The 21,554-nt window shown below is 38.4% G+C and overlaps 1 protein-coding gene across 1 annotated transcript in view; it reads left to right on the forward strand.

Moving 5' to 3' along the window:
- The window catches only part of phlpp2 (PH domain and leucine rich repeat protein phosphatase 2), a 75,689-nt gene that overhangs the window by 38,661 nt on the left and 15,474 nt on the right, over positions 1 to 21,554 (forward strand). The window contains exons 4-9 of the mRNA XM_057851793.1: positions 3,818 to 4,008; positions 4,146 to 4,271; positions 13,269 to 13,423; positions 16,310 to 16,456; positions 16,557 to 16,787; positions 21,351 to 21,553. Coding sequence (XP_057707776.1) covers positions 3,818 to 4,008; positions 4,146 to 4,271; positions 13,269 to 13,423; positions 16,310 to 16,456; positions 16,557 to 16,787; positions 21,351 to 21,553 — 1,053 coding nt within the window. The remainder of the gene's footprint in view (positions 1 to 3,817; positions 4,009 to 4,145; positions 4,272 to 13,268; positions 13,424 to 16,309; positions 16,457 to 16,556; positions 16,788 to 21,350; position 21,554) is intronic.

Genomic DNA, 21,554 nt, shown 5'->3' on the forward strand with positions numbered 1-21,554 from the left:
AAATGCATCCTCCCAACAACAACGTTGTTCATTGAATTACTCCTGGAGGACTTACAATCAGCTTGATGAAAAAAAAAAAAAAAACTAAACTATTTGTTTGGCTATTGCGGCACGCTCTATTGTGCTATGTAAAAAAGAGGCGCTGCTGTAGATGCGCCTGGCAGACACTTTGTTGTCATAAGCTCTTTTGCTCAGTCATAATCACTTTGGCTGGCAAAGGAAGACAGCCTATCCTTACAGTTGGACGTCCTTGACGAGGGAAAATGAAGGTGGATGGAAAAAAAAGAGGCTTGCCAGTCACTCACTGTCTCTGAGTGGGAAGTAAAGACGTTTAGAGGAAGACTTTGAAAAGCCGCTTGAGCATTTAATAATGATCTTCCATATCCAAATTAAGGCCCATCTAGTACATTCTTTGTCCTCACAACTTCAAAAAAGATCTGAAAATTAAAGTGTCGCCTAGACGTTACAATGTAATGTTCCCAGCTAGTGCAGTAACTGGGAAAAAAAAAAGTTGTACTGTATGTATACTGTACTATTTGCTTTTTCTAAATATAATGCATGCAATATTTCAATACATATGTAGCTTTTGTGTTTGTGAATAAACCAGTTAAAAATAACGAAAATGTATGGAATGTTATGTGTTGCTTCAAATTGCATACAAATTTAAATACTGCCAAACCTAACAAATATATGTAGAGTTGAAGTCACAACATATTATGTGTAATTGTGACATTGAATTTAGTGATTTTGCTCACCATTACACCAGGGGTTGCAAACTCATTATGGTTCGCGGGCCACATGTATGGCAATTAGATCTCATGTGGGCTGGACTAGTTCACTTATGGCCAAATAAGTTAACTCAATAGCTGGATGAAATGGACATCTAGCACCGTCAATGGCACTTCGAAGATGAGCATTAACAGCTAGTCCTTCCAGTATCAGTGAATTGGACATCTATCGTTTTCAATGGCAGGCAGTGATTTAATTTTCGTCACTTCTATGTAATTCTAAGTTACTTATGGGCAGGGGTGAAAATGGGCCAGAACGGTCAGGAACGCAGTTCCGGTATAAGATTCAGGGCTGGAACGCCGTTCCGGTCTACGGTGCTTTGATTCCGAAAATATGACGGCAACTGTCAAAACGCTATGTAAAAAAAATAAATAAATAACAAAGCTGCCACACATGCATTTTATCTCCAAGAAGAAAGCAATCTACCAACATCTGATTTACATACACAAGCGTTCACAACAAGCATAATAAAGGGCTTGTGTAGCGTAATCCGTTTCCACCGATATTTATTATTTATTTAATTCAACGGACAGCATGGAGGTTTCCCCAGCTGCTGCAGTTACCTGTGTCTGACGATGACAAGTCACGTCAAAGTGCGAATGCACGCAGCAAAGCAGAACGCCTGGACTTATTTATCCGTTCAATTGGCTGACATGCTGAAATGTAATCACCAGAGATAGTTAGCTCTGATTGGTTTAAATGTGCATGTTTTCTGAAACAGCAAAAAAAAAAAAAAAAAAAAAAGTTGAATTGATGCAACAAAAAAAAAGGGCAATGCAACAGAAAATGGATCAAATCTTTAAGAGCAAGGCAAGAGTTAAGGAGGCTTATTTGTCATATTTAGTTTTATTTGTTCTGATTGGGAGGTTCAGAACATCTTAGCTGTCAATGTGCACTTTGGACTTATATTTGTTCATTTATGTTAGGCAACTTATTCATTTCCTTATGATTTAAAAAAGTCAATGTTTGCGCGATCTTCAAAATATATTCCATTTCACCCTGCATAATACAAGTCATTTGTACTTATTTTTCTGAATTTGTTACTTATATCTTTATTATTAAAAAACACAACAAAAAGTACATGCTTACATTAACTTCAATTTTAATATACATCTTATGTTCTTAAGTAGTTAAAATTTGGCATTAAGTATGTTAAGAAATGAGGGAAATAAAAATTAGGAGATGGAGGTTGGGGTTATTGCTGTTTATGTTGTTTTATTTTGCAAATCATTGAAAATAATACAATTTTGAATAAAAATCCTTTTTTGTATGTGTTAATAGAAATAACAGACGAAAAGTTTTCTTTGTATTTCAGTAGTTTTGACCTCCCCCCACCCAAAAAAAATAAATAAAAAAAATAAAATTTCTAGCTCCGTGGCGACCTTCAGGTCGGGGAGTTCCGGCAAGAAATTCTAACCACTTTCACCCCTGCTTACGGGTCACTTCCTGTAAATTTTGGATCATTTCCTGTTGATCTTTGGGGAATTTCCAGGCTGCTTCCTGTTGATTTTAGAGAATTTCTAGGTTACTTCTAGCTGATTTTCATGCTGCAATGATTAATCGAAAAAATCGAGTAATATGATAAGAAAAATGCTATGAATTCAATTTTGCTGCTTCGATGAATTGATTAATTAGAGTGGCATTGCTTTGGTTTGTTTTGAAAGTGTTGTAAAGTCTTCACTTTTATTAATTTTGGGAGGATTCACTGCCATCTGGTTGCAACTGTGAATTTAACATAACTCTTGTCTGGCTGAAGAGCATCTGCTCCATGTTAAGGACAAAATAAGGCTTATTAAGTAAGTTTTTGTTTGAGCAAATATGTTTGTTTATGCATTCATAATTTAGTTTAGAGGTATATTTTGCAGTTTTTGGCCGACTTGAGTACTAACAACTTGTTAAGAGAATTGCAAAAAAAAAAAAGTTTGCATTTTATAGCATTTGAGCTAGCGGACTTTTGCTTTGCAAGTTATGTAAATTTAGTAGATCAAATTAACCTATCAGTTCGACTAATTCGACATTTAAACTCAATGTTTTGTAGGAAATGTTTTATTGTTGAAATGCGTCTTTTGTGTTACAGCTTTACAACAACAACAAAAATCAAAATGTGGAAACATTTAATCTTACTAAAATATTTTTTTTGTACTTAGATCCTCATTCATTTTTTTTTTAATACAGTTTTACCATTTACGTTCCGCTATTTTAATTTATTTTTAAAAACAATTATTGTTCTTGTGAAACGAAAGTGCAATTCTATAGAGTTTGAATTAACACTCAGGTATTTTATTTTTATTCGCATGTAATGCTCTTTTGAAATTGCAATCCTGGTGCCAATGGATGTGCAGGTCAAAATCAATGTCATTGCAAGCATAAACGTTTTTGTTTTACATCTCATAAAATAATCTGCCAAGCATTTAATGTTTGTTATCTGATTAAACGAATTAATCAATCGATGGATTACTTGATTACTTCAATAATGGATAGCTGCAGCCCTAGTTGATTTGGTGTCACTTCCGGCTGGTTTTGTATCGCTTCTGTATCATGACAATAAAGGGCTATTCTATTCTATTCTATTCTATTCTATTCTATTCTATTCTATTCTATTCTTTGTCATCTCATTAGCTGCCTTTGACTGTGCTAGACATCCAATCCATTTTGAATGGGAGGGATGAATGAACTAATATAACCGCGAACACACGAGTGAGCCAAGTGCAGTAGTGCGCGCACTTGATCACATAAATCACAATTCTCCTGGTTTACGGCGCCGATGTCAAAATATAAGCATGTAATCTTGTATGTACAGTACGAATGAGCTACAAGGTGCCTGTTAGGCAGAACAACCCTCGCAGGCTGGATTGGACCCTCTGGTGGGCTGTACATTTGACAACCCTGCACTAGACTTTGCAAAGCACATTGTGAACTAGGAAAAATATGCTGTACATTGTGTTAATATGATTTCCAACATCCATCATAGAGGTATTTGAGTTTCTACACAAACTAACCCTGTCACTCCTTTATCTGTGCCCTCTAGAGCGACCCGTGAATGCAGACCAGCAGGAGCGCACTCTATTGAAGGGCGTGTTCAGTGTCCGCAAGGGCAAGACGCAGTTGCACAAGTGGGCCGAACGGCAGGTCATTCTGTGCGGGACGTGTCTCATTGTGGCCTCTGTCAAAGACAGCCTTACTGGAAAGATGCACATCCTGCCCTTGGTAGGGGGGAAGGTGAGAGCTTCCATTTCAACAAAACTTCTGGCTGAATGCACATGCCTTATTATGTTGAATAACTTGTGTGGTCAGGACCTGCATTTTCTTTCTACTCTTTTCTTTCTGATGTGTGTTATTTTTGTCTTTATGTCGAGGTGGAGGAAGTGAAGAGAAGACAACACTGTCTGATGTTCAGCTCAGCCGGATCGCAGGCACAGACTTACTTTGTTAATTTTGACACACTGGCCAATTTCCAGAGATGGCATCGACAGGCAAACAAAGTGAGCAAAACGAAAACCCAAACAAATCACACAATGCTCTAACACAATTACTTACTTACAGTATTCTGAAGACTTTTCTCTCCTGTTTTTATTCCGTTTTTGTCAAGTGTCAAGTCTTGGAGGGGCGACGGACAAAAAAATAATTTGGTCATCTGAACTTTGGTGTTTTTTTTTTTGTAAACATCATAATTTCAAAATGCAGCAGTAGAGACATTTCCCTGCACTTTCTCTTGAATAATAATAAATGTATAAAAAGAAATACAATGAAAATACTTGCTATATTTCCGTTTTTATTTTTTTTAAGAAATGATTAAATAAGAGAATATTTACAGATTTCCCCCCTTTTTAGTGTTGTATTTTTTTAATTAAAAAAAAAAAAGAAAATTATATAAAAGAAAATTAAAAGTGTCAAAAAGAGTATTTATACAGGGTTAGTATCGCCCTAAAAATTAAATAACTGTTAAAATATGTTGATTTACTTGATAATTGATTAGTTTTCGATTAGTCAATTAATTCTGGGTGCCATGGTTGGCCTTCCAAAGGAAACCAGAACTATTCAATTTCAATTCAATTTTATTTGTATAGCCCTCAATCACAACAGAAGTCTCAAAGGGCTTTACAGAGGCAATATGATACACAATTAGAAATGAAGCAACAAAGATGAATAGATACAGTTCAAGTCCTGTGTATCCCCCTATCCTTAAGACCCTCCATGCCGGCAAGGAAAAACTCCAAAAACTCCAGAGTCAATTGGGAGAAAAATGAGAAACCTCGGGGAGTACCACAGTCAGGAGAGATCCACTCCCAGGACGAATAGACAGGAACCCCAGAACTGCTAATGGGAATTAGCAGGCGAAGTTACAGTCCGTAAAAATGCAGTGGAGTAAAGGAGCAAGAAGAGGTCCATCTAGCCAGATGAGACGGGGTTAGCAGCAAGGACGTCTATCCAGCCAGGGGTCCGGACAGTCAGGAGGCTGCAGCTGAAAAATAGCCCCTCCCCAGAGGGGAGGGGGGAAAGGGAACTACGATATGGCCTGCGACAAAAATGTCCATGGTACCCTTCCATAGAGTGCTATTAGCAAATTCATTATTTAACTCAATTGCTTGTTATATTGCTGCCAGCGTCCTCCCAGTCTAAATGTTATGGACCAGGGGTGGAATTTAGGGGGGTGCGTGCACACCCGGACCTCCAGGGGACCCGGTTTACGGGTGTAAAAGGCGGCTTGTTTGGGCGATGGGAGAGTAAAAAATAATGGTAATATCATGCGTGGGGCTATAATATAGCGTTTAGGTGTTCAAATATTTCATGTCCTCCCCACGCTCGGCCGGTTGTGTGTAACCACTAGCACCCCCCCCCCTTACTTCGCTCTCAAGCCTAATGAATTTTGCTTCTGCGTTGCGGAGACGGAGTAGTGAGGGCGTAGACTCTACGTCATCAACGAGCATACAAAGTTCTGCGTCAAGGGAACGTGTTACTCTGTAATTCACCGCCAAGCCACTAGAGGGGTTTTGCGTTGTGTTTGTGCAGTTTTGGGGGACTCTTGTTGAATTCCTTGAGTTTTCTTCCGGTTAGACAACAGTGGCAACGGAGATGAAACGCTTGAATGTGGATCTTCAACACATCAACATTGAACAACAAATGTTGATATTACAAATATAGAGGCGCAGGCGACGCAAAAGATGGTTGCGGAGGTGGTCTGTTCGACAGATGATGCCACACAGAGACTGGCAGTCACATTACGAATTCTAGCATCGGTTGGAAGCCAGCATGCTGGGTTGTCCAGCGTTTTGTCCGATTTCTTTGCTGTGTCCTACAACCAGCGAGTGGGAAGCCGTAGCAGATTTCTGGCAGCTATGGAACTACCCAAACTGCAATGGAAGCCTTGATGGTAAACTCATTATCGTAAAAGCCCCGAGGCATTCTCAATCAGTGATGATGTATCAAGTGTGTGAGCTGTCTTTTGTTGAAAATTAAACATCAAGACAACTCTTTTGACACCAAACCTGTGCTTTATTCTTCATATACTTGAAGTGTAAAATGTAAATAAGTCACAGACTCACAGCAAACATATGTAAAAAAAAAAAAAAAAAAGATAAAGTGCGTGAACCAAAAATATGACATAAAGTGATAAAAAGCTGGCAGTTATTGGCCGGCTAGGTCACCGCTTCGTGTGGCCATTCACTTCCGAACACACAAATACTTGTCTCAGGGTTTCTTCCATTTTTTTCTCGTATTTTCAGCAATCTCCTTCCACGAGTTGCTTGCCATTTGGCAATCTTTATAATGCTTTGATGAAACATTGTACAGTTGGTCGTACTTGCGGACGTCTTCGATGATCCTCTCTTCGGCTTGGTCTATTTTTGAGACTACCGCAAAAATGTTTGTAAATGGCAGTGATTTCGCGCTGGACCGGAAACAACAGTCTGAGTGAACCAATCACTGTCCATTTGGGTCACCACACCACACATTGTAGTAACGCGTAGTCAGGAATTTGTGGAGGTGCACCTCAGGTTATGGCGGCGGGGCGTAAATCAGGTCTGCCTTGACGGCGTAGGTCCGCCGCAGAGGCATAAACCAGCCTTCAGCCATGTGACTCAAGCGGCCCGTTGATACTCATCACACCCGGACCCTGTTCACATTAGTTCCACCAATGGATTAGACGGCTATCACTGTCAATATCAGCGAATGAGTTAATTTCATTCAAGGAATACTGTATACCGTATTGGCCCGAATATAAGACGGCCCTGATTATAAGACGACCCACTCTTTTTCAAGACTCAAGTTTGGAAAAAAAGATGTTTTGAACACAATTTTTATACAGAAAATAATTACGGTACATCTGAAACAAAGGATTATAACAATATATTAGTACATCTGAAACAAATGATTATAACAATATATTTGAGAGAAAAAGCATGTTATTTTGCCTCATTCAAATCTTAATATTTGAACATTTAAATATGTTAACTAAAGTGCAATCGCGTTCGTAAATGAATGGCTTCTGGTTTTTTAAATGTAAATAAACCAATCTATTGTGATACAACAACAAAATTTCAATAACTGCATTAACCATCAAAGTGAGGTTTAACTGTAACTGTAGTCTTGAAACAAATCTGAATCGGGAAAAACATTGCAATAAAATAATGCAAACTTGTTAAATTTGAGAGTAGCTGAGATCTGTCATGACAGAACATTACTCCTCAAGTTCACCATTCGCTTCAATTATATCTGGCGCCATCTAGAGCCATGAAGGGGTATAATGTCTAGACTGCGAATATATCACGACCCCCGCAAAAAACAGTCTTATATTCGGGCCAATACGGTAATTTTCAGAAGTGAGTTGAGGCGCCACTGTACGAACAACCTGATACGTAAATTTTTCAGCAGGTCTTCCATGAATGTCAAGGAACTGAATTTGGTTGATAGATGTAGGTTAAATTTAGCCATTAAACGATGAATTATGTAGCAACCGTGCAGTTGTCAATGACCATGCATAACTAGTTGGTCATTCCATTCTCCAGCCTGCCTAGTCTATCACAGCGCTTCAGTTATTTAGAGTCACAATGTTTTCTTTCTCTCTCTCTTCATTCAATCCCTTACTGCGCTCTGGATCACCTAATTAGTCTCATTCATCTTAAAAGCAGTGGCTCTTCAAGAGAGCGTGCCGCAGCGTTTGTGTGAGAGATGAGCAGTTTTGTCTTTGTCATTTCCCAAATCAAGTTATGTGATGTCATGCTTCTGTGAGCAGCCGGCCCATTTTCTGGGCCGCTGCTCAGCGTGCAGCCTCGCGGATAATGTGGGTAGTTGTCCACAGAGAAGTACTGCGAACTACTTTGAAATTTATTGTTGTTAGAACTTATTTTGTCGGTTTGCCTCAAGTTATGCTTATGACTTAGCTCGGTCGAAAATGGCTAGGTGACAAAACTAGCATCCGTGTTGCGATAGTTACAACCTTTGAAATTATTCTTTGACATTGATGAGTATACTCGTCAATTTTTGAGTTTATGATTACACATGAAGGGTTTCTGGGAGAAATGGCAGCATTTCAATGAAATATAATTGCGTTCTACTTTTGATTTCAGAAGAACAGAATAAAGTAGAATCAAACTTGTTTTTCCTGGTGAAAGATATGAGTATATATTAGGGGTCCTAACGATATCCATTTTTTGAAACCATTATCGATAACTTCCTGCTCCTCAAGGTCGATACGGATACGATAACCGATAATGTATATATATAATTTTTCAATGTACGGTATATTCACCTGAGTTTTTGAACACCTGTAGGTCAAAAATACTAGTGGTTGATTCAGCATAGATTTGCCTTTGACCGAACCACAATTTGAATGATGACATTATCATTATTATAATGAACAAAACAAAGACAAGAACAGTTTTGACTTCAAATAAAGTGCCCATATTAATTTTTTCAAATACATATAATTTGAGTCAATCACAGTCAATCAGGCAATATCATTGACGATGTGTTCCCCTGAACAATCAGCTCTGCTCTAAAACAAACATAAACCCAACAGGTATTGTGCTTTGTCAGCAGATAAAACATTTGGTGCAACAGAAGAGGAGACTTTTGTCATCTTGGTTCATGAAAAACAACTTTCTTAACCTGGCAATTATACAACAGCAAGGTATCAATAACCAAAGGGCTCTCAAGAACTTGTAAACATAACACTGTAAAATGCAAACAATTGTCATATTAGGGTTCATAACTCGGTGAAGGAAAAATACGGCCTCGAGAACAGTAACAAAACTTTGCATACTGGCAAAACAGGTGCGGAAACAAACGCACACATCCCAATCAGACACCGTGCCAAAAATATTATTAATAGGCCCGACAACATATTGTTAGCGGATTTATTGGGATGATGTCAAAATTCCTATTATCAACTCTATATATTATGTCCTTTGGTAGATTTTGTCTGTATGTGATCATCAGAGGTTGGTAGTAACGCATTATGTGTACTACATTTACTTGAATAATTTTTTGAGAAAAATTTACTTCTAAGACAGTGGATCTTAACCTTGCTAAAGGTACCGAACGCCACAAGTTTTACATGTTGATTCACTGAACTCTTAGGAACTAGATAATAAAACATTTTTTTTCAAATTCAAAGCCAATATACAGTGCCTTGCAAAAGTATTCGGCCCCCTTGAACCTTGCAACCTTTCGCCACATTTCAGGCTTCAAACATAAAGATATAAAATTTTAATTTTTTGTCAAGAATCAACAACAAGTGGGACACAATCGTGAAGTGGAACAAAATTTATTGGATAATTTAAACTTTTTTAACAAATAAAAAACTGAAAAGTGGGGCGTGCAATATTATTCGGCCCCCTTGCGTTAATACTTTGTAGCGCCACCTTTTGCTCCAATTACAGCTGCAAGTCGCTTGGGGTATGTTTCTATCAGTTTTGCACATCGAGAGACTGACATTCTTGCCCATTCTTCCTTGCAAAACAGCTCGAGCTCAGTGAGGTTGGATGGAGAGTGTTTGTGAACAGCAGTCTTCAGCTCTTTCCACAGATTCTCGATTGGATTCAGGTCTGGACTTTGACTTGGCCATTCTAACACCTGGATACGCTTATTTTTTAACCATTCCATTGTAGATTTGGCTTTATGTTTTGGATCATTGTCCTGTTGGAAGATAAATCTCCGTCCCAGCCTCAGGTCTTGTGCAGATACCAACAGGTTTTCTTCCATAATGTTCCTGTATTTGGCTGCATCCATCTTCCCGTCAATTTTAACCATCTTCCCTGTCCCTGCTGAAGAAAAGCAGGCCCAAATCATGATGCTGCCACCACCATGTTTGACAGTGGGGATGGTGTGTTCAGGGTGATGAGCTGTGTTGCTTTTACGCCAAACATATCGTTTTGCATTGTGGCCAAAAAGTTCAATTTTGGTTTCATCTGAACAGAGCACCTTCTTCCACATGTTTGGTGTGTCTCTCAGGTGGCTTGTGGCAAACTTTAAACGAGACTTTTTATGGATATCTTTGAGAAATGGCTTTCTTCTTGCCACTCGTCCATAAAGGCCAGATTTGTGCAGTGTACGACTGATTGTTGTCCTATGGACAGACTCTCCCACCTCAGCTGTAGATCTCTGCAGTTCATCCAGAGTGATCATGGGCCTCTTGGCTGCATCTCTGATCAGTTTTCTCCTTGTTTGAGAAGAAAGCTTGGAAGGACGGCCGGGTCTTGGTAGATTTGCAGTGGTCTGATGCTCCTTCCATTTCAATATGATGGCTTGCACAGTGCTCCTTGACATGTTTAAAGCTTGGGAAATCTTTTTGTATCCAAATCCGGCTTTAAACTTCTCCACAACAGTATCTCGGACCTGCCTGGTGTGTTCCTTGGTTTTCATAATGCTCTCTGCACTTTAAACAGAACCCTGAGACTATCACAGAGCAGGTGCATTTATAAGGAGACTTGATTACACACATTTGGGTTCTGTTTATCATCATCGGTCATTTAGGACAACATTGGATCATTCAGAGATCCTCACTGAACTTCTGGAGTGAGTTTGCTGCACTGAAAGTAAAGGGGCCGAATAATATTGCACGCCCCACTTTTCAGTTTTTTATTTGTTAAAAAAGATTAAATTATCCAATAAATGTTGTTCCACTTCACGATTGTGTCCCACTTGTTGTTGATTCTTGACAAAAAAATTAAATTTCATATCTTTATGTTTGAAGCCTGATATGTGGTGAAAGGTTGCAAGATTCAAGGGGGCCGAATACTTTTGCAAGGCACTGTATATCTAAGCAAGCAAGCAAGCAAACATTTAGCAAATTTCCCGTTCAAATTCTTCTCATTTTGACAGCATGTTTTATAAACAGGTCAAAGTTTAAGACCATGCTGCCCATTGATCTGTTATATTCACGCATACCAAGTGCGAGCCAACCTTCCACTGAGCAAACCAGTTCCTCCTTCCATCAGATGGAGGACTAGCAGTTAAGAGAAATTGGTTAATCCTATAAATTGGGAGCAAACCAGTCCAAAACCTGGTCTAAAAAGCCACTTTGCTTAGATTTATCCAGTGCACGAAAATAGAGCTCTGCGTTTTTTTACCTTTGCCAAACCCCTTATACTTACTCACCGAACCCCTGGGGTTCGATCGAACCCAGGTTAAGAACCACTGTTCTAAGAGCAGTTTTGCTAAGCCATACTTTTTACTTTTACTTCAGTAGATTTGTGAAGAAAAAAACACTATTCTTACCGCGCTACTTTGGGCTACAAAAGAGTCGTTACATTTTCCCTCTTTATATTACGTATTAGATTTATAATTTTTCTGTCAGCGATGCTAAGAGTAGCTATCCCAATTTCACTAATGAGACGTCGCAACTATAATCACATGACTCCATTACACCTATCTCACGCAAGCTTGCCATTCTATGATCACTCCAGCCTGTTCAATCACGTGGCGTCTTTAAATCACCGTAAAAAAGGAAGTACAGTGGTACCATGACATACGATCGCTTCGACACACGATCTTTTCGACATCCGACGTAAAATTTGAGCCGCCATTTGTTTCTACATCTGACGACATGCTCGAAATATGACGACATGACAGCACCGCAGACGAACGCATGGCGGATTTTCATGTGTGAGAAATCAACTCAGGTTTCAAAAAGGTTGGTACAGGTGGTAAAACAAGGAAAAAGGTGACGCTTACCTTCCAAATGAAGATGCAAATTATAGAAAAATATGAGCGTGGAGTGCGCATCTGTGAACTGGCTCAACAATACATCTCCGCGGTTCTCCTCCGACCACCGTTCGCCACTCTTTATAAATTAAGCTGACAATTATTATTGTGGTAACATTGCCAAAGAAATTGCCAGCTTCGTCACATTTTTATCATTTATTTCACAACTTATTCAACACAAAACGCCTCCTGACCGCCAAAGTTCGGTGTTCTCAAGAAAACATTGAAAGTGAAAGTGAAACCCTCAAGCTCACCGCTCTCGGGTGCGGTGCATTCAGGTACAGCAAAAAACGTCCGCCACATTAGAAACCGATTCGTTACATTATACAGGAATTATTATTATTATTATTGTTATTATTATTATTATATTATTCCGGTTTTTATGTATAATTTATTTGTTTTGCTATGTGTAATTGCCATTTGTAATAGTACCAGCAGTATTTATTAAGGATTTAGTGTAGGTTTTTTGGCTGTGGAACGAATTAATGGAATTATAATGTATTCCTATGGGACAATCCTGCTTGACATACGACCATTTCGACCTACAATCAAGGTCCTGGAATGAATTAACTTCGTCTGTAGAGGTACCACTGTATTGGACATAGAATGCTGCCCTCAACATGACTTGAAAGCACAGATTTAAACCTCTCTCCCAGTTTTAATTTGGCTCCAATAGACCACGGAAAACTGGAGAAATGATCCCATTAATTTCATAATAGTAACTATGAAGGAACTACAGTATTCACTATTCAAATTAGGAACTATTTTCTCCACTAGAGAGCACTCATGCTCTTTGTGCGAATAATGCTTCTTTTCTGTCTTTTTTTTTTTTCTCTCGCTGGCATTCAATATTTTTTTTTTCTTTTTTTTGTAATTTCTGTAATGGGTTATTGTACAGTATCATTATAACAACAGTTCATACACATAAGTTTGTGCTGAGAGAAAAAAAACATTGAAAAAAACTAAAAGAAGCAGTTACTCATTACTTTATTCTTTTCACTGGATACGTTTTTACTTGTGCACATTTTTCGGATGACGACTTTTACTTGAGTAATATTATTTTGAAGTAACGCTACTCTTACTTGAGTAAAATTCTTGGCTACTCTACCCACCTCTGGTAATCATGGAACACATTCCGTGGTTCTTGGAAAAATCAGTCAAAATGCTCTGAAATAACTGGCAATATGTGGTGGACCTTTCTTAAAATGGACCCTTCTGCTCTAGCTAACAGTGTTAACGTGTTCTCTTTTTTTTAACCTGCGTACTTTTTTTGTAAGATGGTGTCGCAGACTGTCAGCCTGGTGGACCTGTCATGCTACAGTCTTGAGGCAGTGCCTGAGTATCTCTTTTACAGTCAAGACGTCACCCACCTCAACTTGCGACACAACTTTATGAGCCTGCTGGGGCCTGGTGGTCTGCTTCATCTCCCTAGGTAAAAAAATGACATCAACACTAATGAGTTCATGCTTTACCATAAATAGTTTTACTGGCATTAGATAGTAGAACTTTATTATTCGACATATAGATTTAACACAACAAATTTTTCATTTCATCAGTTGATACGCGAGTCATATACAGCCATTCTAGGAAAATTGGTTTTGAGAGAAGAGATGATCAGTATTTAACCGTTTATAGGCCACTCATTTAACTCATTGTCTGGCCATAGACTTCAGTATCAGTTGATGGGAAACAGAGCGCAGGGCCGCTCCGTAGGGGTCCTATTTTCATACACGTAAAATTCAACTATTTTCAAAACCAAAGCTGCTAGCGACCTAAAACCAAAACAGCCACCTCCCTTAGGCATATATGAGTTTCCATGAGCAGCGGCCTCAAATAAACGCGTAAATCCCGGAGTTTCTATAGATATGAACGTAAAACAGTCTAAATCAGGGGTCCCCAAACTTTTTCTTGTGAGGGCCACATAACTTTTCCCTTCTCTGATGAGGGGGCGGGGTCAGTTTGTAACAGAAAAAGTGTGACGATTGCAGGAGTGCCTAAATGTAAAGATTTGTTGTTTTTCAGAAAGCCACAATCAAACAACCCTTTCTGGATTCTTCATGGAACAAAAGTAAATAAAAAAAATATATAATATGATATAATATAATATAATATAATATAACTAGGGCTGTCAAAATTATCGCGTTAACGCGCGGTAATTAATTTTTTAAAATTAATCACGTTAAAATATTTGACGCAATTAACGCACATGTCCCGCTCAGACAGTATTCTGCCTTTTGGTAAGTTTTACAGCAAGGCTTTTTGTGCTGTAACAGCGAACTCTTGTGGTCGCTTTGCGACATGGTTTATTGTTTTTTTGCCAGTTCAATATGGCTGCACGACGTCTCGGGCTGACGCCTACGTTGTAATGTTGTGCTTATATGATCCTTGGACAAGATTTGTCCGTAAGTATGGTTGTTGTAAAGAATGTACATATTATATTAGTAAGCGAAATGTTATATTTTTTGTATGAGACGCTTTTTGTTTATGTTTAGTGAGCCTGTATAGCGTGCTAAGCTAATGTTGTTGCTAATGCAATGCTTGTGTACTTTTTTTTGTAGTTTTACGACGGTCTAAAGAGGACAATGGTTTGAGGCCATTTTATTAATAAGTCAGATGAAAAAGGAAGAAGTCTGATTATTAGGGCGTCGTTCACTAGCTGTCTAGCTTTGGAAAAAGTAGACGCTTCGGAGTGAGGACAGCATAGACAGATTTAAATGACAGTAGAGTGAAATGCCAACTACAGTCCTTATGTACCGTATGTTGAATGTATATATCCATCTTGTGTCTTATTTTTCCATTCCAACAAATTATTTTACAGACTATATATATATAATTTACAGAAAAATATGGCATATTTTATAGATGGTTTGAATTGCGATTAATTGCGATGAATTACGATTAATTAATTTTTAAGCTGTAATTAACTCGATTAAAAAATTTAATCGTTTGACAGCCCTAAATATAATATAATATAATAGATAATAACCAAATAACCCTCTTTGGGTTCTTCACAGAAAAAAGCCAGGAAATAAATAACACTATTGAAGAAAAAAAAAAAAAAAAAAAATCAAAATGCTCTCTGGTATTGTTCAGGGGGCCAGACTAAATGTGGTGACGGGCCGTATCCGGCCCGCGGACCGTAGTTTGGGGACCCCTGGTCTAGATCCTTGGTTAAAAACAAAAAACGGGCAGTTATCATTCATTTTGCGTAAATATTTCAAGCTAAAGTTACGCTAATAGTTTCCATTCATTTCATTTTTTTCTTCACAATGTTTCAAAGTGCATGCGTAGTGCTATTTTATACAATAGCTACCTTGAATCCTCGACCAAATCACTCTTGAGACACTTCTGCCTGCTTGTACTGTATGCACTAAAACTTTCGTCCTGTTTACACCTAAATCCGGTGTTAGAACGCGGCGTGTGTTTGAGTTTATCACAGTGAAAGCTGTCACGGCGCTCTGCCTGGACCTGGTCTCGTCAACTGATAGTGAAGTCTTTGGTCTGGCATTGACGGTGCTAGACGTCCAAGCCTTTTTGACTGATCACTGGCAGCACTCCCAGTCAAAATGGATTGGATGTCTAGTGCAGTTAATTGCATTGAAAGATGAGCATTCACAGCCAGTCTTCCTAGTTTTAATGAATATACTGTTGTCAATGAATAAAATACTATGACAAAAAAACTTTACAGAGTAATTGGAGACCATAACCTATGCATTTTAATTGTATTAATTTTGTTTTTATTAACATTTTATTAATCTTTAAAATTATTTATTCATTAAAAATATATAAAAATAAATATACAAAAACAAAATAATGAATAATAAACAAATGAAAATGAGTAATTATCATTGAGATATGGCGTCAACATATGTGTACATCGCATTTTTTGGATGTCCTCATATCTGAACCCCAAGTCTTTTAAGCTTTTTGAATTTACCAAAAAGAGTCACTTGCCCCTATATAGGGTTAAATAATCTAATTTTTTTTCATTTATTGTCCGAGCCGCTTATCCTCACAAGGGTCACGGGGTAGCTGGACCAATCCCAGCTAACTATGGGCAATATTCGAACTGGCCTATTTAATATTAATTACGTCATACGGGCTTCCTTACACTTTAACTGCCATAAAGTTTTATTCTTGGAACTGATCACCGGTACAGAAACACTCACTTGGGACGTGTTGTTATCCATCCAAAATTTGACTTATGAGCCTTATGTCACTCACGAAACCATGTTTGTGTGACAAATCTGTCCAAATCACAATGGGAATACACTAACGCTGTGATGTAATGGCATTATTCTGCTCTGGTGGTCTTCAGGTTCTCTCAGTTGAAGAGCTTGAACTTGTCTCACAACCGTCTGGGGGTTTTCCCGGAATGCGTGTGTGAAATCCTCACCCTCACTGAGCTCTGCCTCTCCTGTAACAATCTGCACAGCGTACCCGCGCAGATCGGGAACCTCCAAAGGTGACGCATGCACGTATGCCGAGCACATTATTTTGTGCACTTGTGAATATATAAAGCTCGTTTATATCACATTACGCTTATTCTGTATTTTTTTTTCCAGCTTACAAACGCTGTCTTTGGACGGAAATCACCTGAGCTCCCTGCCCGCAGAGCTAGGCGAACTGTCCCAGCTCAGCGGTCTCGGCCTCTCTTTCAACGACTTCAATCACATCCCCGCTGTGCTGGAGAGACTGATTGCGGTGGACAAGTTGTCCATGGCTGGGAATCAAGTGGTGTGTTTGGAGGTGTGTGCTCTACTCAGCGTGAGCCACCTCAAACACATCGACCTCAGGTAATATTGAGGGACTAGCCATTCTGCCACCAATAATTGTCAGAAAAATATACATCCTTAATCCTAACGCTCAGCGAGTTCTGCATTCCAGCTCAGGTTTATTATGTTTCTAACAAGACTAAGACTGATAGCTTGTTGAGAGTATCATCAGGTGTTTTATTCTCTCTTCACACCTCAAATCTCCCTAGAGTTGCACTTACTTGTATTTGTTGGCTCACTGGTGCTGTTGGAGAACGGCCGTTCCTCGCTCATTGATTTTTTTTTTCTTTTTATTTCTTGCTCATATTTCCTCCGAACACTCGACATCTGCCCCGCCCTAGGCCGGCTGAGAACTCAACTAGTGCCCTGGAATGGGATGTGGGTAAAATAATAAGTGGATGTGTTTACTGTACAAAGACAAGGTACTTCTGTGGGGAATTAGTGAGCGGGAAAATGAAGTCATTAATGAACTCATTGGCTGTTCACTAACGGACCTAGACGCCCAATCCATTTTGACTTTTGAGGGATTTTGACCATTTGACAGTGGTACACACCAGTACACACTTGTTACGGCCCCAAGAAACACTCATTTTTTCCCCTCCACACAATACGTATTCAAATAATCGTGTAGCATTGATGGCATTAGACTGGGAAGACTTACAGTGAATGCTCATGTTTCAGTGCCATTATCAGCGCTAGACGTCCAATCTATTTTGACTGTTGAGACATTTTACATTTCGCTAGGTTCAGACTGCAGGTCTTAATGCACAAATCTGACTTTTTCATGTTCTTCCGACTCGAGTGAGGCGTTAAGTTGACTGTCTGAATGGGACAAGTCGCATAGAAGTGGACCATTTCAAATCCGATCTGGGTCACTTTCGTATGTGGTTTAAATCCGATCTGGGCCAAACTTTTCCAGAATGTGGCGGCGGTCTGAACTGTCAAGTCTACCAAATCGGAATTCATGCAGCAATGGCGTACCGCAAGCAACATGTCACTTTTGCTCATTAATATTCATGATGTTAGCAATTGTTGCTAAGCGGGTCAACCTCCCGTTTGTCCCTCATAGTAAATGCATGGAAATAGTGTATGAACGAGATGTTTACTGAGCTAAACTTACCAATTCTCTCTGAAAATGATGTCTCCTGGTGCCAAATTCTCTGGTAAAGATGTGGAAGAACATACAAATGTGTAGTTGAAGAGATGGCTTGAGTTTTGAGGGCTGAAAAAGACGGGAAAAAGCCGACCTGATCCAGCGGTAGCTTTTTTATCAACACCTTTTTCTTGTGTGCATTGCCTTAAGACATTGACAATGACATTCTCCTGTTTCAACAATCCATCCTTTACAACCATATGCCCTGTCTTTCATATATATTATATCCTCTGGTTGTCTTACGTCTCTGACCGTTCTTGGGGGAAGTTTACATTGCTATTTTTGTGTAGCGATTGCAAATGCTACTTAGTGAAAGCCAACGAACGCTTATGATTTTTTTATTAATAACAAATCTTAATTCTATAATTTATTTACATTTCCCCCTTACGAAAGTTGTGTGTTTTTTTTACAACAGAAAAGGTAACAACAGTAGCAGTCAGGATACCATTTTAATTTTTTTCAGGTCATTCATGGTCAGACAGAAGCAGCACGGCAAAACGCCACGCTAAAACTAAGTAAAAATATCAAAATGGCTTACCTCTTCGTCCTCTGTAGGACGTCACGGTCTAATAATAGCATTCGTGCGGCACGCTATTACGCCACAGGCATAAAAAAATATATATAAAGAAAAGGATGAACCTGATAATGCTCAGTTTTCTTTCTGTGCGACAAATAAGCAATATTTCATTATTGCTTGCATGGCTGAGTCAGGGCAAACTGACGCACACACATAAGGCTTATGTGTGTGCGTCACGCACGCACAGTACGTGCATGTATTCTATCAATCTATATTAACTTTGAATATAAGACTAAACGGGAATTATTAATGTCTGTTATTTGTGTCTTCTTTTCGGAAATCGAAATATGATCACCCTTGAATGACGAACAACCAGCATTTGTTTTGATGCTTCTGCGCATGCGCGTCAGTTTGCTCGGCACGTGTCGGACTTCGAATTAGTGCGCATGCGTAATACTTGAACTGGCTCAATGGACAAAGGCTGTTTGAAGGGGCAGGCCAAAAAAAAACAGATATGAAAAAAAAAAATCGGAATTGTGCATGAACAATGCAGTATCAACCTAGCCTTTGACCATTTGACAATCAAAACGGATTGGATGTCTAATACCGTTAATGGCACTGAAACATGAGTATTCCCAGTCTTCTCAGTTTAAATAAATTGGACATCTAACGCTATCAATGTCATGTGATTAGTTGAATACGTACTGTGGGAATAAAAAAGTTTAAAGTGTGTCTTGGGGCCCTAACCAGTGTGTATTTCTGTTTTTATTCATTTTATTAACATTGTATTAATTTAAATAATTATTAATAATGACAAAATTATATAATAATAATAATAATTTCGTATATATAAAGTTTTTTTATTTGCCACAATAGTCACTTCCTCTATAAAGGGTTAAAGGTCTTAAGTGTCAACTATTGGAGTTAAACTGTGGCTCTTCCCAGTTAAATTGGATTGGACGTCTAACGTCTAACTTAATGGCAGCTATTGAGTTTGCTGTGTCGTTCCAGAATTGGAGGACATTGTTTTTTTTTCAAAATTCTTGAAAAATAAGCCTTCACTTCTCTGACTTTCTACTACATATTCATCAGTGAGTGATCAAAGGCTTGATTAGCTCAGCTTACTGCTCGATAGTAAAATTTTAATGACTATTTGATATTTACAATATTTTGCATAAAGACAGTAACAGGGTTGCAATTGTTTTTTTCCTCAGTAGTAGAATCTAGCTCCTACTGTTGTTCAAAAGGAAACACTTATGTGGATATATAGTAAAAAAAAAAAAAAAAAGTTCTACCCTGATCATATGTGTAACAGGGTTGCATGTATCAATCAGGATAATGGTTTTATAAACTATTATCCTGGTAATATTAGGGTAATATTGGTAATATTAGGGCTGCCAAACGATTAAAATTTTTAATCGAGTTAATCACAGCTTAAAAATTAATTAATCGTAATTAATCGCAATTCAAACCATCTATAAAATATGCCATATTTTTATGTAAATTGTTGTTGGAATGGAAAGATAAGACACAAGACGGATATATACATTCAACATACGGTACATAAGTACTGTATTTGTTTATTATAACAATAAATCAACAAGATGGCATTAACATTATTAACGTTCTGTTAAAGCGATCCATGGATAGAAAGACTTGTAGTTCTTAAATGATAAATGTTAATACAAGTTATAGAAATGTTATATTAGAACCCCTTTTAATGTTTTCGTTTTAATAAAATTTGTAAAATTTTCAATCAAAAAATAAACTATTAGCTCGCCATTGTTGATGTCAATAATTACACAATCCTCATATTGCTGAAACCCATGAAATCAGTCGTACCCAAGCGCCAGCAGAGAGCGACAAAACACCAAAAAACACAAGTAACAAGTGGACATGACACTGTGCTATCATTTTAATCTGTTTGAGTGGGGCATGTGCGTTAAATGCGTCAAATATTTTAACGTGATTAATTAAAGAAATTAATTACCGCCCGTTAATGCGATAATTTTGACAGCCCTAAAAAATATGAAAAATAGAACAAGGACAAATTTACTCAGCATGTTCTGTTTTTGGGAAAACTGTCTGATGATATAATGTCTAGCACAGTGGATCTTCACCTTGCTAAAGGTACCGAACCCCACAAATTTCACTTGTTCATTCACTGAACCCTTTGGAATTAGGTAATAAAGCTTTTTTTTTTCCAAATTCAAAACCGATTTATCCAAGCAAGCCAGCTAAAAAATTTAACAAATATCCTGTTCAAAATTCCTTATTTTGACAGCATGTTTTATAAACCGGTCAAAATTTGAGTCCACGCTTCCCATTGGTCTGTTGTATTCCCTTATACCAAGTGCGAGCCAACCTTCCACTAAGGAAACCAGTTCCTCCTTCCATCAGATCGAGGACCAGTAGTTAAAAGAAATTGGTTAAGCCTGTAAATTGGGAGCAAACCAGTCCATAACCTGGTCTAAAAAGCAGCTTTGCCTAGATTTATCCAGCGAACGAAAATAGGGCTCTACGTTTTTTTTTTTTTTTTTACCTTCGCCGAACCCCTTAGACTTACTCACCGAGTCCCTGGGTTCGATCGAACCCTGGTTAAGAACCACTGGTCTAGCATAACATGTGATTCACCGCTTTTTTTCTACCATGATTGAAAGGTGATGGTAACAGGGTTGTGTGCATATTGTGAGACATGTTTCACTAATAATAATTTAGATCTGAAATATTATTTTTATCAAAATAAAATGTTCCCACCATTACAAGAGACACCAATGAAACAAATAGTTGCCCAAAAATGACATTTAAATTTCGTTTTCATTGTAACTCGACCGTCCTGCAGTTCTGGAATGACCCTAACTAGAAGACTATAAAAAAGCAACTTAACCTTTCTTTCATTTGCTGTGTCATGCAGGCTAAATGGACTCCGCTGCGTGAAAAGTGAATGTCCAGAAAACGTGACTCAGCTGACCAATCTGGACCTGAGAGACAACTTTTTAGACTCACTGGACCTCACTTCCATCTGCAGCTTGGAGACTCTCCACTGCCAACGCAACCAGTTGAGGACAGTGACAGTCAACGGCTTTGCGTTGCGCATGCTTCAAGCCGGCAGCAATCG

Source organism: Corythoichthys intestinalis, chromosome 1, assembly GCF_030265065.1.
Source record: "Corythoichthys intestinalis isolate RoL2023-P3 chromosome 1, ASM3026506v1, whole genome shotgun sequence".
Taxonomy (NCBI): Eukaryota; Metazoa; Chordata; class Actinopteri; order Syngnathiformes; family Syngnathidae; genus Corythoichthys; species Corythoichthys intestinalis.